Source organism: Uloborus diversus, chromosome 4, assembly GCF_026930045.1.
Source record: "Uloborus diversus isolate 005 chromosome 4, Udiv.v.3.1, whole genome shotgun sequence".
NCBI classification, from domain to species: domain Eukaryota; kingdom Metazoa; phylum Arthropoda; class Arachnida; order Araneae; family Uloboridae; genus Uloborus; species Uloborus diversus.
In genome coordinates, this window is record NC_072734.1 from 122,331,339 (window position 1) to 122,349,951 (window position 18,613).

An 18,613-nucleotide genomic window follows, 5' to 3' on the forward strand; every position below is an offset into this window, starting at 1 on the left:
GTAATACAGAAAAAGAAAAAGTGAAATAGTAATAATCATAATAAACACATGGACTGACAAGAAAATAAAATGCTAAAAAGGAGAATGAAATTACATTTCAGAGAGAGAACAAATCGGAAAAATCTCAATGTTTAAAATTTTTATTCGCTGCCACCTTCTATTTGTTAAATTTTATGTAAATTATTAACTATTTGTAATTAATCTAAGTAAGTCTTTAAAAAAAAATTTCAATTTTTGTTCTTTGCAGGCTCGTGTACAGGATTTCATGAAGGGAGTGGGTTTGGTTTCAACGTTTTTCATTACTGCAACATCAGGAAAACTCAACAGTGTCAAATAATTCCTTTCTGTTTAATGGTTACAATGACAGGTGTAGAGCGGTGTGTGGGGGGGGGGGTATCAAATTACCAGAAGATTAGGTTTTAAGTTTTATTAACAATGCAGAGTAGAACCTGGTTTTCTCGACCCCCGTTTATCTTTATCGAATTTGTAAAGTTAAAGAGATAGATTTACTTAAATAATCATTTCAAATTATTATTGCAAAAATGGAACTATAAATATGCAAGATATCCGATTTTTCTTTCTATTAAATATACAACTCCTGCATAAAATGTACAATAAAGTATAATAGATGAATGTGGCGCAAAGTGAAATAGTTAATGACTGAGCTTTTTCAAAACAAAAAATTGGAATTTTGATTTGAAAATTACAGTATATACCTAACGAAAGAACATTGTATTTAAAGTAAAACGCATAAGCATTTGAAATATTATTCTTTATTTTTGGTAATAAACTTCTGCCTTCAAAAAAAAGTGGAAAATTTTTAACTTTTTTTTCATGGGGTAAAGTGAAAAATAAAATATTTTTCGAATGAAATATTTTCTTCTGGATTAGGAAAAATATTTTGAAACAAAATAATGCGCAAATAAAAGGATAAATTAATAAATGAAAAGATAATGAAACAATAAACTAATAAATAATTATTTTATTAATTAATATATGAGGACAAATAAACGAGTGAATAAAATAACAGAATTTATTAAAAAATACTAAGCATTTTTCATAATGCACTCAAAAGGGCAAATTAACTTTTCTGGGTCAGAAAGGACAATTTAAGTATTCCTCTAGCTTTCAACTATTCCAAGAAAAGACTTAACAAACGAAGAAAAAGTGCGGCTCAAGTAATGTAAAGAATGTTTTTTTATCATTATCTAGCTTTCAATCATAAATTTGAAAAATGAAAAATGCACATTTTTCTTAGTGGGAAAGTTTGGTTTGAAATGACTTGAGCATTTAGCAGAGTTTTTTTGTAGCAGTGATTACTATGAAAACTAATGACTTGACAAGGTCAAAACTATTTTTTATATAACGATTATAAGTTAGATCCAAGAAGAAAGTTTCATGATGGTCACAACATACTAGTCATTTTTAGGTTCACATTTTGTGAATAAAAGAATTATTTTTGTAAAAAAGGACTATTTTTCCAACATTTTTTTAATTAATATTATTTTGAGAAATTATTGAAAAGAATCATTAGCAGTCAGTTCTAACATGAAATCTCCTTGGCCCTAAATTTAGAAACCTTAAACTAAAAAGTTTTTCCGCCTTCCAAACAACTAATTTCGTAAGGTTAAGAATTGAATGCATACTTTTTTTTCTTGAAAAGTAAAAGAAAATAAAACAACAAAAATAGGCAAATTTGCAGGAAGGGGGCTACGGGTAAAATTTATTAATCATTGTTGGTTTTTCTGATAGTTTTTCAACAATGAAAACCACTTGAAAGGCTTTCTTTGAGCAGAAAGCAATTTAACACGGTTTATATTGTTGCATTATGCACGAGCAAATGATGGCAAAAATCAGTTTTCCTTCGAGTGAATCAGCATGTTTCCGTGTAGGTTCAGTTATTCTAAATTTCATCAAAAATGTTACATTACGTTCGACAGTACCACCCTTTTTCAAGCTATTTGTGCTAAAATTGAATCAGCTCTTATACCTCCAAGGTTGACCTGTTGATCAATTTTTGTTTGAATCCGTTTACTAATTGTAGAGATACAATAGTTACAAGTAACAAGAAAAAAAAGTTCGACTGCTCAACCCCTGTTTGAGCTACTGACACCAAAAGTGAATCAGCCCCTGCACACTCTGGGGCCGACATATGGATCAAATTTTGTTGGGTAACACCACTTAGTTCCTGAGATATAGCAGGAACGAATAACAGAGATAACGTTCGATTGATTCACCTCAATCGGAGGAATTGGCGCCAAAAATTAATACATCCCAATTCACAAGGAAGCACATATCTGTGACATATTTCGTTCGATTTCATACGGTAGTTTTTTCTCTGGAGAAGCCACAAAAAACGGTCACACGCATATAGACTCAGACAAACTTTTTCCAAAAATTCTCGAAATGCACCTTAAAAACGAGCAAATCCGTCAAAAATTGAAACTTTTCACGAAACCAATACTTTTTTCGACATTAGATGTATACAAAAAAGTAAAAAGAGAGCACTACATTTTCTGCACAGTGTCTTTTAGGTTCCAAAGTAAAACACTAAGCATGCGACTCTGAAAATTAAATATACGCAAATGTTAACTGCAGGAGATGTTATCAAATGCACGAAAATAAACAAAACTATGCATTTTAAGTTGTAATTGAAAATATGGGCAACCTAAAAAAAGTAATCAAGAAACATGCTTCAAATATATCATTATAAAAACCAAGTATTTTATTACATAAAACTTACAGGGAGGAGCGATTTTAGTTGTAATTTTTAAACTTAAGTAAGTAGGTATTTTAATCTGTGCACAAGAAAAGTTAATTATGGAGAAAAACGTTTAAAACTGACCTTCTCCTCTTTGGGCATCGGACAAGTACTACAAATATTCCAAAACGAATTAATCATGTGCTACGATTTCTGAGTACTCTACCTACAAGAATATGTATAGCAAATAATGCTAATATTTAAAAAAGCAAAACCATGCGATGCTAAAGGCTTCCGAAAATAATGTCACAGCTGGACCATAAATCATAAGAACTTGAAACAAGAAGATAAAACGAGAACGAGAGCAGAAGCGAGATGTAGTAAATTACTTCACTTCTCTTCCGGAGTCAACGCGGAAAACAAGCTAAGTTTGTGTTTGAATAAGCTAACCAACGAAACCAGGCATCCCGAAAGTGTGAACAGCACTTTACGTCATGTGCCAACGCTTAAACGGTAAGCCTACTCAAACGCCATCAAGCAAAAAAAAGTGGTTACTCAGATTTTTAAAATTATTTTCTTCTTAATTTAGTTTTATATATCCTGCCAGATTTAATTAAGTATATTGAAATGAATTTGAAGCTTTAATCATAAATATTTATTAACACAAAATGTGTGTATAATCGCTATCAAGAAAATGCTAAAACGTTGTTATAGTAACCGATTTGTTTGATAATATGCAGATCAACATGCAAAATTTTACATCTCTCATTTATATGAATCGATACAAATTACTGTGGATGACTACATGGGCAGTAAAGGAGGTACTAATTCGTGAAACATACAGTATTACTTCGTTTCAATCTGACAATTGTTATAATCAACGCTATAGCTTTCTTTTTTATTTTAGGAAACAAAAAAGCAGTTGATAATTTGGAGAAAATTTCTTACTCAACAGCCAAGTTTTGTGACATGAATGACATGGGAGACGATTTAATTGCAACTAAACAGCAGAACAAAGTTGAAAATGTCCCCTCTACTTGCTCCTTAAGAACTCATGTGACAGGATTCCGGCATAAGTTAACGGGAACTATTTACCGTAATAAAGCATCACAAACTAGACCCCCTGCTTGGAAATATGGCCTGGTTGAAAGATTCAATCGGTAATTTTTAAGAATTTATTATTAGAAATATTTTGGTAACTAAGACTAAATGGTTGGTTGGCAATCAAATGGCATGGTTGTAAAATTCTTTGCAATAATAATTTCGTTTTTCAATGTCAATAATATTTAGTGGTAGATAGGTTTTATGTTTTAAAAACGCCATGTGTGCGTCTCAGTTCTGCAAATTTTCCCAATGCTAGAAATGGTATTTAATACCAGAATAACTTGTATTTACAGCAGGGCCATAATCAGGCTTGTTTCGGGGTGGGGTGGGTTTTACCAAACACATTTCTCAAATCTAAATGATGATCTGAAATCTAAATAATTAATAAAATATGATTTCATTTGTATATTCTATTGATTTTGTTCCAATATGTTATTTAAATGACCACTCATTTAAATAAAATATTGTATTTCTGCTTTAAGAGCATTTAAAAAGGATGCATCTATTAATAGTAATACTAATTTGATGATCAGCAACAGGCTCTTGACCCAGCTTTACTCAGTTCAGCGAGAGTTGATAGAGGAAGTAAACAAAGAGGGTTACTACTTTCATGACTTACTCGCCCGATTAGCAATGCTGTTCGCATTGAAAGCGTGGACATTTTGCTTATCTGATTGCCTCTGATCCCAGCGCCAAGCAGACAGCGGTAACGCCAATTGTCACGTTGCTTTGTTTAGGTCCATTATCAGCTCTCGCTAAATGGACTATAGGCTGTTCCCCCCAAAGCAGAATACTTGACAATGTTCTGCAACATAAAATCATTTGACCAAAATTGTTCTACAAGTACTTCACGAAAATGTTTTATATGTTTTCTAAAATGCATATAAAGGGCAGAGATACAAAATTTTATAAAAATTCGAATGTAGGTAAAACCACATTTTTTTTGTTAATTTTTTATGACATGAAGGAGCAATTAAAATATTGTAAATGAAGTTATAAATTACTATATATATAAAATAATGAATAAAATGAGTCGAGTTAGGGTAGCATATAATAAAAAGCTTCAAACATTTCTAAATAATTGAAATATAATGAGGATGCAGAAGGATTGAAATCTCAAACAAGACACGCAATTTTTGGTAAAGGACCTGTTTCAATGTTGGCATGTTTCCAAAACATACGTTTATGGAGGAAGTTGTAGGGTTGAAGATTGATCGGGAAAAGGGGAACCAAAAACGCTAGAAAATCAGAATCTGAAAAATCAGAGGTAGAATATGAAATTTCTTCAGAAAATCTGCAGAAACTGGCGATTTTCTACAATTATCTTTCAACTCAAGATGGAATTTTGCAGAAATTCTGCAGATTTTTTTAAGTTCAAAGTAAATCTAAAGTTTCTGCAGGTGATTTATCAAATTCAATATTTTTGCCGAATTATCATAATTTTCCGTGAATTTTAGATTCTTCCTAATTTTAAGAAATCTGCAGAATTTGTACAACATTCTATCTTGAGTTGGAAGATATTTTCAGAAACCCTGTAGTTTCTGCAGATTTTGTGCAGAAATTTCCCAGAAATCTGTAGAATTTCTGCAGGAAATTTGTCTTGAGTTTTCCTCTCACATTTGAATAGAATATTTCTGCAGCTCAAGCATCTGTTCTGCGATGTACGTCGCAAATTTAGTGGTATTCTGCTTTAGGGGCTGTTCCTAGTCAATTCATTAGTCTCCAGTGAAGGTCAATGAACTGGGCATTGGCACTGTGAACAGTAAGCTGTTCACACTGCCAATAACTCTACTAAAGTGCAGTCAAACCTTGTTAACACGAACTGGACAGGGACGCCAAAATATTTCATCTTAACCGAATTTCGCGTTAACTGATTTCCACGTTTACTGGATTTTGTGTAAGCAGACAATTTTTGTTTTTGTGACTCAGAAAATATAGGAATCAAAGTTTATATGTACAGAAATGTAAACACAAGCATTTATAATTATAGTTTAAGTAAGAAACACAAATAATTCGAAACAGGAAATGGCTATTCAGGCCATTTTGCTAGGACAGTGCATTTTCAAGCATCTGATCGAAAAACTAAATATTCGCTGCAGTGTTGGCGGGTAAAAAAACACAATTTATCGCTTTTAGACCTTAAACCTCTACATGGGCAGAACAGGTGTCCAGAATCAGACAAATTTCTCTTTTTTCAAGATGAAATTTTAAATCTAGGTTTATCAGCCACTTGGTAAAGATTTCATTGTTCATCCAAGCTTTTTTACTATAAGCATAGTCTACAGCTAAAGTTTGTTTTTTCGTGAAGCAACGAGATTTTCACGATTTTCCTACTACAAGGAGAGAATTTTTCTTGCTGCCATCCATGTCACTTGTGTCCAAGTTCTGATCTTTCAACTTTCGAATGTAATTTCATACAAAAGGAAATTGTTTTAATTTTTTCTTCTCCTTTTTTTCTTCAAGACCTTAAAAATTTTCTTCGTCTTATGCGGGAATTCGTCTAAATCCTCTTTGTGTTAAGCGATTGATTTAACACTAATTTATAGCTTTATCTGACGGGGAGTGGCATTTACCTTGCGCTATGCAAAATTTCACATTAAATGAGTTTGTGTTAATGGGGTTTGACTTTAGTAATTTTTCCTAATTTCCAAGTTAGTCTGAGATTTAAATAACTTAAAACAATGACCCCATAATAAATGGCAGTCACTGGGCGCAAGGTCCGGGCTGTATGGCGGATGGTCTAATACTTCTCATTTGAACTGTTTTAGTAGTGCTTGGTTTGGAGCGCTATGTGAGGTCGAGTGTTGTCATGAAGCTTACTGCATTTGTCGGCATTCCCCTACGTTTGTTTTGAATTGCCTTTGAAAGACATGTTAAATGCTGGCAATATGCAGCAGCAGTAATTGTCCGGAAGGCATAAATTCGACCAGAAGAATGCTTTGTCTGTCCCAAAAAACAGAAACCATGATTTTTATCGCTAAAATCAAAGTTTTGAATTTCTTGGTTATTGGTGAATTCGAAAGGCGCCATTGCATTGATTGTTGCTTGGATTCAGGTGTATGGTGATAAACCCACGTTTTGGCACTTGTCACAATGTTATCAAGGATTTCATCACCTGCTTCTGCATAGCGTGTGAGAAAGTCGAGTGCAAAGCCCATCCTTTTCTTTTTGTGTTCATCCGTTAACATTTTCAGAACCCAGCATGCACACAATTTATTGTACCCTAATTCGACAGTCACAAGTTCATAAAGAGCTGTCATTGACACTTCCGGTGTGATCTGATGCAATTCTTTCAATTTGAGATGTCTATTCACATGAATTGCCTCCTCTGTTCTCTGAAGAAGGGCATCAGAGATCACAGATGGCCGACCTGTTCTTTGTTCTTCATGAACATTGGTCCTACCTTCAGAGAAATGACAACACCATTTTGTAACATTTTGTCGATTCATAATGTCCCCATAAACAGAAGCAATTTCTTTGTGAATGTCCACTGGTCGCTGACCTTTTGCATGAAGAAAATGTATGACGGAGCGCACTTCGCATTTGGCGGAATTCTGAATCGGCGCAGCCATTTTAAATACAACCTACTCTAACCAGAATCAACATTGCAATGCCAAACGAACAGGAGGAGAAAGCTAAAGGTTCAAAGTGTTGCCAACTTGCTCTCCAAAACTTTTCTTTTCCTCTGGCGTACGGTGTATCTTCGATATGCGCTCATAGATCTATTGATAAACCCAAGCATTCTGTTAGCTTTGTTGCTTGCAATGCTGCACTGTTGACTGAACTTGAAATTCTGATTTAGTAAGACATACATTTCAAGAACATTTTCTGCCTGACTAATGATAACTTGTATGCTTATTTCCATGACCTAAGTGTAGCACTTGACACTTTCGAACATTAACTGCCATACCCCACTTATCCATCCATTTATGATCTCTTGAAGCTGTTTTACTTGTTCTTCATTTTCTACAACACCCATAACTTTTACAAGATCAGCATCATCTTATTACATCAAAAATATTTTCATGAATGACATTCATAAAAATAATAAACAAAAGAGGCCCTAAAACTGATCCCTGTGGAACCCCACTTAAAATATCACTCCATTTAGAATTATTTCCCCTTAAAACTACACTGGGAACATTGAATGGGGCATTAAATGAAGGAAAGAATTCTGATTTGTGTACACTACAGACCTTTATCCCTGTAAAATATTCGTCTTTTTAACAAATCAAAAGAATAGATGCGTGTACTCTTTCTTATATGCGCAATTGAAGTAATACTTCTTAAATTCATATTTTTTTGCCAGTTTTGAGATATGTTAAATATAGAGTTAGGTACTTTCAAATAAAAAAAAAGTTTGATGATATTGCTATGGTCAGTTACTCAAAATTTGAAGGAAAACACTGCATTGTTTTGCAAGAAAGGATGTTCGTAATAAAAATAAATACTTCAGATAAAGCACTGAGTTTCTATGCTTCAATAAAAATAATTTTATTTTTCAAGAGAAATCAAAAAATAAAATTATATGTCATAATATTTTTTTCTTCAGAAAATAAAAGTTTTTCAAAAAGCATTTTTTGAAAACCTTTTTGTAAAATTTTGGACGTGGTTTGAACCCTAAAACCTACCCTTTAAATATGGCCCTTCTATTAATCAATGATTAATATTACTTGGTAGTTGTACCCATTGAAACATATTTTTGTCTCTCGTTCAGTTGCTTTTTAATTTTATTTGACATGTAAAAGTAAGTAATATAAACACTTTTGTTTTGTACTTTTTTGGAGAATTCACTTATTTGTTGCAAAATTGTTTCTAAATGTAATATGTTGTATTACTTTTCAGTAAAAACGTTTTTCTCCTTTTAGAGAATCCCAAACCATTACTGTGTGTGACCAAGTACAACAAACACCTGTAGACGCTTGCACACAAGTTTCTGTTCGAAACATTTTTATTCAAACTACTGGTGACAAAATCTTATATGCAAGAAGAAATTATAAAAATTCCAATGTCATTGAAGAAGAATACTTAAAAAGGGTATTTATTATATCATTCTTGCATCTAAAAAACTTTATTTTATCATACTTTTCAGTAACATGCTGTGCTTTTTATTCTGCAAATTCGTCTGAAATATATTTAAGCATTTGCTATCAAAACCAGCTCAATCTATATTTTTCAAAAGCTTTTCTTTTATAATTTGATATTTATTTCTCTACTTTATGTACTAAATATATTATTACAAATTCTATAAATAATAATTATTTTTATGATTAATTTGTTGTAATCTGGCTAAATTTGGCGTCTATTCCATTATCTTTCATCTAAAATTATTGTAGTAACTTAACCTGTAAATAGTTTTTTGTAATAAATATACAACCCCCTTACATTCGAATGAAGTATATGCTCCCTCCATTTCTGAAAGATAAGATTTGTGAATAGAATAAAAAGGAAACATTGAGAAGCATTTCAAATTTTGTTGAACTTTCCAAAGCAGTATAAAAGCCGTGTGGCATTTGAATGAAAAGGTTAGGGAACTGATGTGATATACCCCACCCTTGGCGACTTTTTCCTGTTGGCGCCAAGAAAGCATCGCCGAGAAAACGATGTATGACGACATATGTCATACATCGTTCTTAGCGATGCTTTTTTAGCGCCAACAGGAAAAAATCAGATAAAAAAACATGATCAAAGCACTTCAGAACACAATATATATAAAAACAACATAAAAGCACAACAAAAAACATCACGAATATATGCTTCAAAAATGTACAGGGCTGGGGTTTTTTGTAAACATATTAAAATACAATGAAATAAATTATTGTATTAATTACAAGTCGAAATTAATGCATTAATTTTTTTTTCATCATTTCTCCGGGATACGAGCCCTCGGTCTCATAGTACTTTCGTAATGAGACCTCGGCTCGCCGGCCCTGCCTCGGTCTCATTACAAAAGTACTATGAGACCTCTGGCTCGCCAGGACCGAGCGGACCGAGCGTTATCCCTCCGACTGTTAATATACATTACAGTCAGAGTATGGTCACAGTTATGTATATTTTCATGACACCCAAGGGTGGCTCCTTCCGTTCAGTGTACAATAATGACACAGTTTTAAGTGTGAAATATGCACCATTATTGTGCAGATTTATTAATAAAATTCAGCATTTTTAAGAGTACAACTGAAAGAACTTTCAATTGTTAACATAAAATTCAGTACCTAAAGGAGGCATGTTAATAGAATGTCTAAATAATTCGTGTCATCGATAAGAATTAACTTTTAGAACAAAATAACCGTACTATTTCTGTAAAATTAATTTACATACAGTAAAAATAAAGTTAAAAACTACAAGAACCCCTCAAGGATTTGTAAAAACAAAGAATTTTGGAAGTGAGAGTTTTTTTTTTGAATTCTAAAATAAAGAACTTACCTTTTTATATGGTATAAATATTCACACTCAGTCTAAAACAATACATCATATGACAATGGCACGTTACAGATACACACCACGTTGGAGTTTAATTAACCTTCAAGTTTGAAGAAACTGGCATTTTCTAATGTTTTTACTTCAAAACACAACTACTGAATTTAAACTAACACAAAATAAGCTTTCCTGTAAGGTATATTGCACGAAACAACACCACGTATCTCTCCTGCGTGAAACCCAAACAACCCAAGTAAACAAGTTTGAACAGATCTGTAAGATTGCCTTCGGGTTGCTAAACACAGGTTAGTTTGGCCAGGGATGCCATGCATAAAAAATTATCGCCTCATTGGCGAGAAAAATATTTTAATTTTGTGCAAAAAAATCGAATGTCGCCAAATGGGGGGGGGGGGGGTATATCACATCTGTACCAAGGTTAGTTTTGCTTTTTAAACTGTCTGAGCCGTTAGCTCTGTTATTGTGTTTGCCTGAGCGCTGTGTTTTCGCGTATTTGGATGTAAATACGTGTGCAACCGTTGAGTTTAGGGTGTTAATTGATATTTGCAAAATTGCTATGGTTAATTTAGCAGTTGCTAACGATATTTCTTGTACATAGTTGTAAATAAATCTCCTGTGTTTTCTCAAGAACTGTGTTGTCATTTAAAGAATTTCTTGAAGTGGCTGATTTGGTAACAATTGACACCCAACATGGGGCTTCTTCAGGACTTTCTTGAAATAATCAGTGTAACCTTGGACATTTCGTCTTGAAGACTACCTGAACATTTTATGGTGATTGCTTGCGCAATGAAGGTACAGATGAACAAATTATTGGAAGCAATAAACTCTGTGATAAGTGATTTTACTGCAAGTTTTATGGCAAATCAAGACCAATTCAAGAGTGAATTGAAGAAATCACCAAGAAAGATGAAATGAAATCACCAAGAAAGACAGTTACCCTCTTCCCTGGATCGATGACACTTTATATATATATATATATATATATATATATATATATATATATATATATATATATATATATATATATATATATATATATATATATATATATAATATTTCCAAAGCTGTGCATAATATGTGAGCTGACTGCAAATATGTATGCAAGATTTAATATCTTTGCACCAAGTGAACTTATGATTAGTTTTTTTTTTCACTTTAAGAGTATCACTAAAACTATACTGTGCATTTTTTGAATCTTTATTTATTTATTTCTTTTTCTTAAATACAAGTTTATGACTCTAGTTAATATTAATTTTTACTTCTTTAACAGGTAGTAATGGTTCAAAACTATGTCAGATGTTGGCTTGCTCGACGTGAATTAGAAAGAAGAAAGAAAATCGATTCACTAAAACAATTATGGGAAAAAAAGCAAGAAAGATTGAAAAGCAATAAAGAAAACAATTGGTGGAAAGAGTTAGAGAAAAGAAAGCTTAATCCTGTTGATGATGAAGATTTTGCATTACTTTTCAAAGAAGTGCAAAGTGTGTCATATTCACACATTAAGTTTGATCATATTATTTCATTGTTATACAAAGTAATTTCCATAACTTGGTATTCCAAAGTAACTTTTGACCTTCAAGCCAAGTGTCAACCATAGGTATTTATGCCTTGACAGTTAGTACGGATTGAGTAGAACACAGAATAATTGTCACTGCCGTGGTTCACTCTTTGTGAAAAATGTATTGGCAAATGTTAATTGATATGTTTTTTTTTTAAAGAAAAAAGCAAAGTCCAACTTTGAACTTCTAAAACTTTAAGAGAAAAAAATTGTACAAAAAAAAAAAAAAAAAAAAAAAAAAAAAAAAAAAACATGTTTAATAATTTTATTGTAAGAACAAATCCTGAAAATTTTAGCAAAATCAAAAATGCCTACTATTTAGCCTGTTGTATTTTTAAAAAGACTAGGACTTAAAATCAAGTGATAACAGAAGAGGATCCAAAAATACTGAATTCAAGAAAAAAAAAATAAGATATGAAATATGCAAGCCACAAAAATTTATCTAAATCAATATGTTACAGAAACATAAGAACCATGATCTTCAAATTTTTGATGCAGGGTGTAACCAAGGAGTTAAATTTGGCATAATTTGGAACCCCCCTCCCTCCGCACGTTCCTTAGAAATTTAAAAGCTCGAGCTTTATTACTAAATTTTTTTCAAATTTTCCAGCACTTGAAAAAATAATTTACTTTTTCAAGTACTTTTCATTTTTCTTAGGTACAAATTGTGTAATTTTTCAGGAGTTGGGGATCCAAAGCTATAGCTTGTTTAGCTTAAACTGCCTTTTCTTTTAGTCAGTCCCCCCAAACTTCAAGGTGAGTTTCCCCAAAAAGTTTTTTCCAACACCAGCACTGTATGATGTCTGTATCATAGAGAATTATTTTTTTTAAATGTTTTTTGGTGGGAAGCCTTAACTTCTTCAACATATTATTAAACTTTATGAGTAAGGTATCATTTTGAAGATATTTCTCCCTGCTTTTGGCAAAAAATAAACAAACAGTTCACATTTTGTCTATTTATTAAAAAAATTATAAGTTTAAAAAACTGGATGGATTTCTTCGGTTCGATTAAATTTCAGCTTGCGTCGTCGAAATTTAGTGCCGGATATCTCAGTCGGTAGTTCACTTGGCTCACTGCCAATTGGTCAGCGGATCAAGCCTCTGTTTGAGTGGTCTGTCTTTATAACATTTTTAAAGCAAGCTAGTTCTTTGTGTTTACCACCTGAGACATTCAAATTATTTCAGTGAGAATGCTCTTCGGGTTTTTGACTCTTTGATGCAGCCTACAGTTCTTGTTTAGTTGAATTCACTATTAATCAAACTTCTTTTTATTTAAAGCTTTGGCTATGAATCTTGAAAGGTCAGATAGCTCAGTTAGTAAAACATAAACAAGCACAAAAAGAAGGATCATCTAAAAAATTTCAGACTTAAAAAAACATCCTCTTTGTATCGATCAGTGATTCTCTACCAGTGATTCGTCAGCAATTTTTATGGGGTCTGTGAATAGCTAGTGAAAATTAATCTATATCTTTTTTGCAGTTGAAATTAAATTTATCAAAGGTAACTTTTGGATTCACCTAATTTCACTTAATATAAGTGTTATCAATGTTATATTTCAATTGTGTGTGATCCTCTTAGGATTCAGAAAGGTACCAAGTGGTCCTCAGTAGGGAAAAGGTTTGAGAACCACTGCTATAGAAAAATGATTCTTCAGTTTCTTCTAAGATGTAGATTTTATAGAAATTAGGATTTTATCCAATAAATCTACGTAATATATGTTAGAAAACTAAGAAAAACAATTAATAAACACATATTTTTGAAAGAAATATAACTTTCATGATCTCTTTTCCTCAAAAATATCTTAACAAAATAGTATGCAATATTAAGTCATTATGTAAATTAGTTTGTGAGTTATTGAGTCCGGTAATTTTTTACCTGGTGAGCATGTTTATTTTTACATATTGTCACCTCAAAGCAGCAGTAGGATACCTTACTGTTATTCCTGGGATTAGATCTCTTACTGTTGCTCTGAGGCGACAATTTGATGTTTTTAAGTAGCATTTTTACTGCAGGACTGTAAATTTTGAGCGGGAATGCTTTGCAAGAGTTAGCTAAAAACATATTAATGCATACTTTATTTATGTTAAATATTGCAAAGTTTTTGTTCAATAGCTCACATAAGTCATCTTTCTAGAATGGTGGAATTCAGAAGCAGAAGATATTTCAAAGACAAGAACAGGAGCAGATTTAAAAGCAGCTATGTTGATGTTACTTGATGCGGAGACTAAAAAGATAGAGGAAATTAATCGAAAAAAGATTCTTGCAAAAAATACCAAGTATTCTGAGATAAAGCAGAAACTTTTAACAATCGTAAGTATGCCTACAAATTGGAAACTTGGTGAAAAAATATTTGGAGAATGCATTTTTTTATATGGTAGATATCAAGGTTAAGGATCTTTTTTCGACCAAAAAAGGTCAGTTTAGACTACTGTTACTGTTCAATTTAAAAAGACTCTTTTTTTTTTTGAAAGGTGATTTGAAGCAAGTTTACATTACGCTTGCATTATTTTTACAACTGCAAACTAAATGTTTTGGGGGAAAGCGACCTCTTGCGTTAGTTCCCAACTACAGCACTGATTGTGTCGGTCGATATAGTACAAATACGTGTATGCGTGTGGGTGCAATGTTTGAAGTGCTTCCCTCCTCTCTGGAGAAAGAGCTCTGGCTACAGAGTTAGGCAATGGGGCCAGGTGGAGGAGGTGTATGTGGCATGGGGGAAAATATACTATATAAAAGATTTCCCTCATACTTCTTCTCTTGAAAAATTCTAATTATTTTTTATCCATCAAACATATGCAAATTCCAGTGCGTAACTATGGGTTCTAGCGCCCCTGACGAACTAAAGAAATTGCGCCCCCTCCTCCCAGGGTCGCTGTGATGGGAAATCACCGGAGGTCATCGTGACCTCCCAAAAAAAATTTTTTTTTTTTGGATTATTGATTCGACAAATGGGAGGCAGCAGTATTTTTTCTTATTTTCTTTTTTAGAATTGTTTTTCAATGATGCCCAATGTTCCTTCTCAGTAAATGTTATATATGTGTCTCTAGCTCTTTTTCTTGTGAGTTTTTTTTTTTTTTTTTCATTTTTTTAAAGCATTTTTCAAATTCTATGATAAAAAAAAAACTCTTAATTTTTTTTAAAAATCAGTTGAAATGCCGCCCCCCCCCCCCCCCCCGTCTGTTGCGCCCCCAGCGAGAGCCACTCCTGCCAACCCCTAGTTAGACTACTGGTAAATTATACATTGTTTTTAGTGATTGCAATAGAGCAATTTTGCAATTTCCTAATACCGGTATTTGCTGAGGTAAAATACCAGTATTTTTTGGTATTAGCTGAAAATAATAAATACTTTTAATTAAAGAATTTTCCATTAAGTTTATTAAATACCTACTTATAATTCAAATGAACATTTCTTTTTCCATGACACAGAACCAAAATCTATCTATTGATGTAAAAATTTGACTTTAAAAGTGCAAACTAATAGAATATCATTGAACAAAAGAAGCGAAAAAATTGCAAAATGATATTTTTATTATTAGATGGTGAGATGAATCTCATTTTTAAGCGTTTTTGTGAACCTTGTTTTTATTTTTTCTATTTTCCTGATCACTCACTTTTTCTTTTGTGAAAGTTAATTTTGAGTGTAATTTCAAATGTATTTGTTCTATGAATAATTTATTCCATCCATCAATTGCAATAATACTTTATGATATTTTCTTTAAATATTTTTCTCAACTGTACTGAATTTTGACAAAAAACCTTTTCTTCCTAATAAAACAAATGGTTATTTGTTGTCACCGGGTATTTTTTCCTTGTCATGTCTCACTTCATACTTGGCAAGATAATATTTAGAAATTCTATAGTGCCTTGAAACATTGCATACAAGTTAAACATAATCACTTAAAACATATTTTCAGATATTTACATAATTATAATGAATTTTGAAAAGTACGCAAAAACAAATAAAAGAAACAAACAAGATCAAATTTAGTCAACATTTTCGTAAATTTCAAACCAAAGGGCTAATAATAAAAAATCAAACACAAATTTTCCCTGCTCAAGAGAAATTAATGTTAATATTGAAAAAATATCGTTTCTCGGAAAGATATTACAACTAGCAGACACATACACACAAAATATCTTAAAAAACATTATAATAATAAAACACCCAATACAAAAGAAACACACACACACAAATATTTTTTCTAAAATAACAGGCAAGAGATCAAATTATTTGAAGATGAAGGACTTCTAAACAATTAGAGGAGGTGTAGCACGCATTGTTAACAGTACCAAACAACCGATGTGGATTCAGAAAGAGTATTTTCAATTGTAAGAAAGTTGTGCACTAATGAGTCCCAGGCTTAGAGACAATTCAATGGATGCATTATGTATTTTACTATTATTGATTTTTTATTATGAAATTTATTCCTTCATTTTATATTTGTTCACAATATGTTTTCATAAATAATACAATTTTTGTACAAAACTATGAAATGTGGCAGCAAAACAATGTTTTCAAGCATTTTTGAGAACATTCAAATTTTGGCATCACATTTTAAAAATACCGAATACCGGTATTGAATTTTTGGTCTGGTATTGCAATCCCTAATTGTTTTTAATACGAAAATTAAAACTTCGAGATAAAGGAGTTATAAGCTTCGAGTTATCGAGATCCAACTGTACATTTGAACTAAATTTATTTTACATCACATAATGATTTTTTTAATTTTAAATTTAGTGAAGTAATACTTGAAATATAATGGTTTTGTCCTTTTTTAAAACATCAATTTCAAGTTTTATTTTATTTATAAATGTAAACTTAAAAATAGCTGAAATTTCAAATGTCTTTTTTTTTAAATAAAAAAATTGAATTCTTAATTTTTTTTCCAAAAAATCATGATTTTTTTAACTCTGTAATAAACTGAATATATAGTTAAAAGCTTTATTCAAAATCATTCTCTGAAAAGATGTCATTCTTGATGTTATTCAGTTAATATATATCTTTTTCCCAAAAACGCTTTTGGTTTAATGAAACATTTTCTTCTGATAATATGAATACAGCCATTATTTAGCACAAAAAGAAAAAAAAAGAAGAAAAAAGATATCTTATCATTTTTTAAACTACATTAAGAAATAGAACAAGGTTTTATCACACTTGCAAATCAAGTTTCATCTACAAATTTGGGGTAACGTTGAACCCATTTATCAATGTACAAAATTGTTAGCTCCTAATTGACCCTCATCTGCATGGGCGGATTTATGGGGGGCAGAGGGGGGCAATGCCCCCCCCCCCCATTTTGAGAGGACTTTATGTAGTAACAACACATCTTCCAAATATTTAAAAAAAAATTATTATTATTTTTTTCTTTTTTGAATAGTTCAGAAGAGCATGGGTGGATTTAGAGGGGGGCATTGCCTCCCAGTTTTGGGAGGACATTTAAATAGTAACAACACATCTTCCAAAATCTTAAAACAAAAAAATCATGACTTTTTCTTTTTTGAATAGTTTAATGAAAATGAAGAGAAAAGCGAATGTCCTTTTCTGATGAGAGAAAAGAAAAAAAAAGGGGGGGGGGGAACGAACATTAAATAAAAATAGCACAGCTGTCACTGGGGTGTTGAAAATGTGTCAAAATTCACTATTTTGGACTGAAAAATCTTTTGGGCAAGTATATGAATGAACATATAGGCTAAACGAGCTATACATTAAGCTGCAACACTTATAATAATTGACGATTATTTTAACAAATTAGAACCTAAAGCAAAGGGGGGGAAACTCCCCCCCCCCCATTAGCGCTAACAGAACGATCTACTCATTATTTGTGTCCACATTTCAAGTATATTTATGCATAATATTTATGTTCTTAGTAGATTAATTGGCCTTTTGAGAAATTCTAAAAAACAAAAAACATAGTTTTTTTCCTTCTCTTAAAAAGAGAGAGAGAGAGAAAATAAACACTACTGCAAACTGAATAAATTTCAGTTATCTGAGTGATCTGATTAAATGAATCTTTTACTTACAGGGAGAGTACAATTTTACTGAGTACAATTTTACTTACTTTATAAATACTGTTTAAAAAGTAAGGTAAGTCATAATCATCTAAGTCTAATTGAGTCAGATCTTGTCATTATTGAAATCCAAATAATTGAGTCATCAAAAGTTTTCGAAAAATTTACTGAAATTTTATAAAAGTCTATAAAAACCTAACAAAGATTGGTAACATCGTAAAAATCCTTTAACCGTAAAAACTGACGAATTTTCGTAAAAATTACAAACAAATCAAGCAAAAATTTGCAGGTAAGAGTGAATTACAAACAGGGCCGAATTTGCCTATAAGGTAAACAAGCTATTGCTTAGGGCCCCTGCTTTGAAGTAAGTCCCTAACTCTCCCCCCAAAAAAATCATGATTCGTTCCTTAAAAAATGGAAATTGTTTGAAGAAACTAATTTCATTTTCAAGTGCTTGAAAACCTTGAATATTTGGAAAAGTGTGGCTACAAACCTTAAATTTTAAAATTTCGAACAAATGGTAGAGGGGGAGGAATGCCAAAATATGTCAAATTCAGATCCTTGCCACATCCTGTATCAAAAATGTAAAAATCATGGTTCTCACGTTTGTAACATATTATTTGAAATAAATTTTTGTGACTCACATGTTTCATACCTTGCTATTTATTCAATCCCAAATGCAAAATTTTGGAAATTCTTTTGGTGTTGCTTGCTTTTATCTTACTTCTGCATATTGTCAATCTGTTTAGCCCAAAAATAAAATTACACTCTACTTCTATTCCTCTTTGTTTTCTGTCCCACTT

At 31.8% G+C, this 18,613-nt stretch overlaps 2 protein-coding genes across 2 annotated transcripts in view; one reads left to right on the forward strand and one right to left on the reverse strand.

Moving 5' to 3' along the window:
- LOC129219727 (triadin-like) overlaps nucleotides 1-2,992 on the reverse strand; it is a 51,582-nt gene extending 48,590 nt beyond the window's left edge. Inside the window, exon 1 of the mRNA XM_054854015.1 lies at nucleotides 2,846-2,992. Within this exon, the coding sequence (XP_054709990.1) occupies nucleotides 2,846-2,902 (57 nt within the window). The 5' untranslated portion in view covers nucleotides 2,903-2,992. The remainder of the gene's footprint in view (nucleotides 1-2,845) is intronic.
- A 451-nt stretch (nucleotides 2,993-3,443) lies between these two features.
- Nucleotides 3,444-18,613, forward strand: part of LOC129221299 (IQ and ubiquitin-like domain-containing protein) — a 31,564-nt gene continuing 16,394 nt past the window's right edge. Inside the window, exons 1-5 of the mRNA XM_054855759.1 lie at nucleotides 3,444-3,522; nucleotides 3,609-3,861; nucleotides 8,674-8,842; nucleotides 11,514-11,724; nucleotides 13,936-14,111. Of these exons, the coding sequence (XP_054711734.1) occupies nucleotides 3,507-3,522; nucleotides 3,609-3,861; nucleotides 8,674-8,842; nucleotides 11,514-11,724; nucleotides 13,936-14,111 (825 nt within the window). The 5' untranslated portion in view covers nucleotides 3,444-3,506. The remainder of the gene's footprint in view (nucleotides 3,523-3,608; nucleotides 3,862-8,673; nucleotides 8,843-11,513; nucleotides 11,725-13,935; nucleotides 14,112-18,613) is intronic.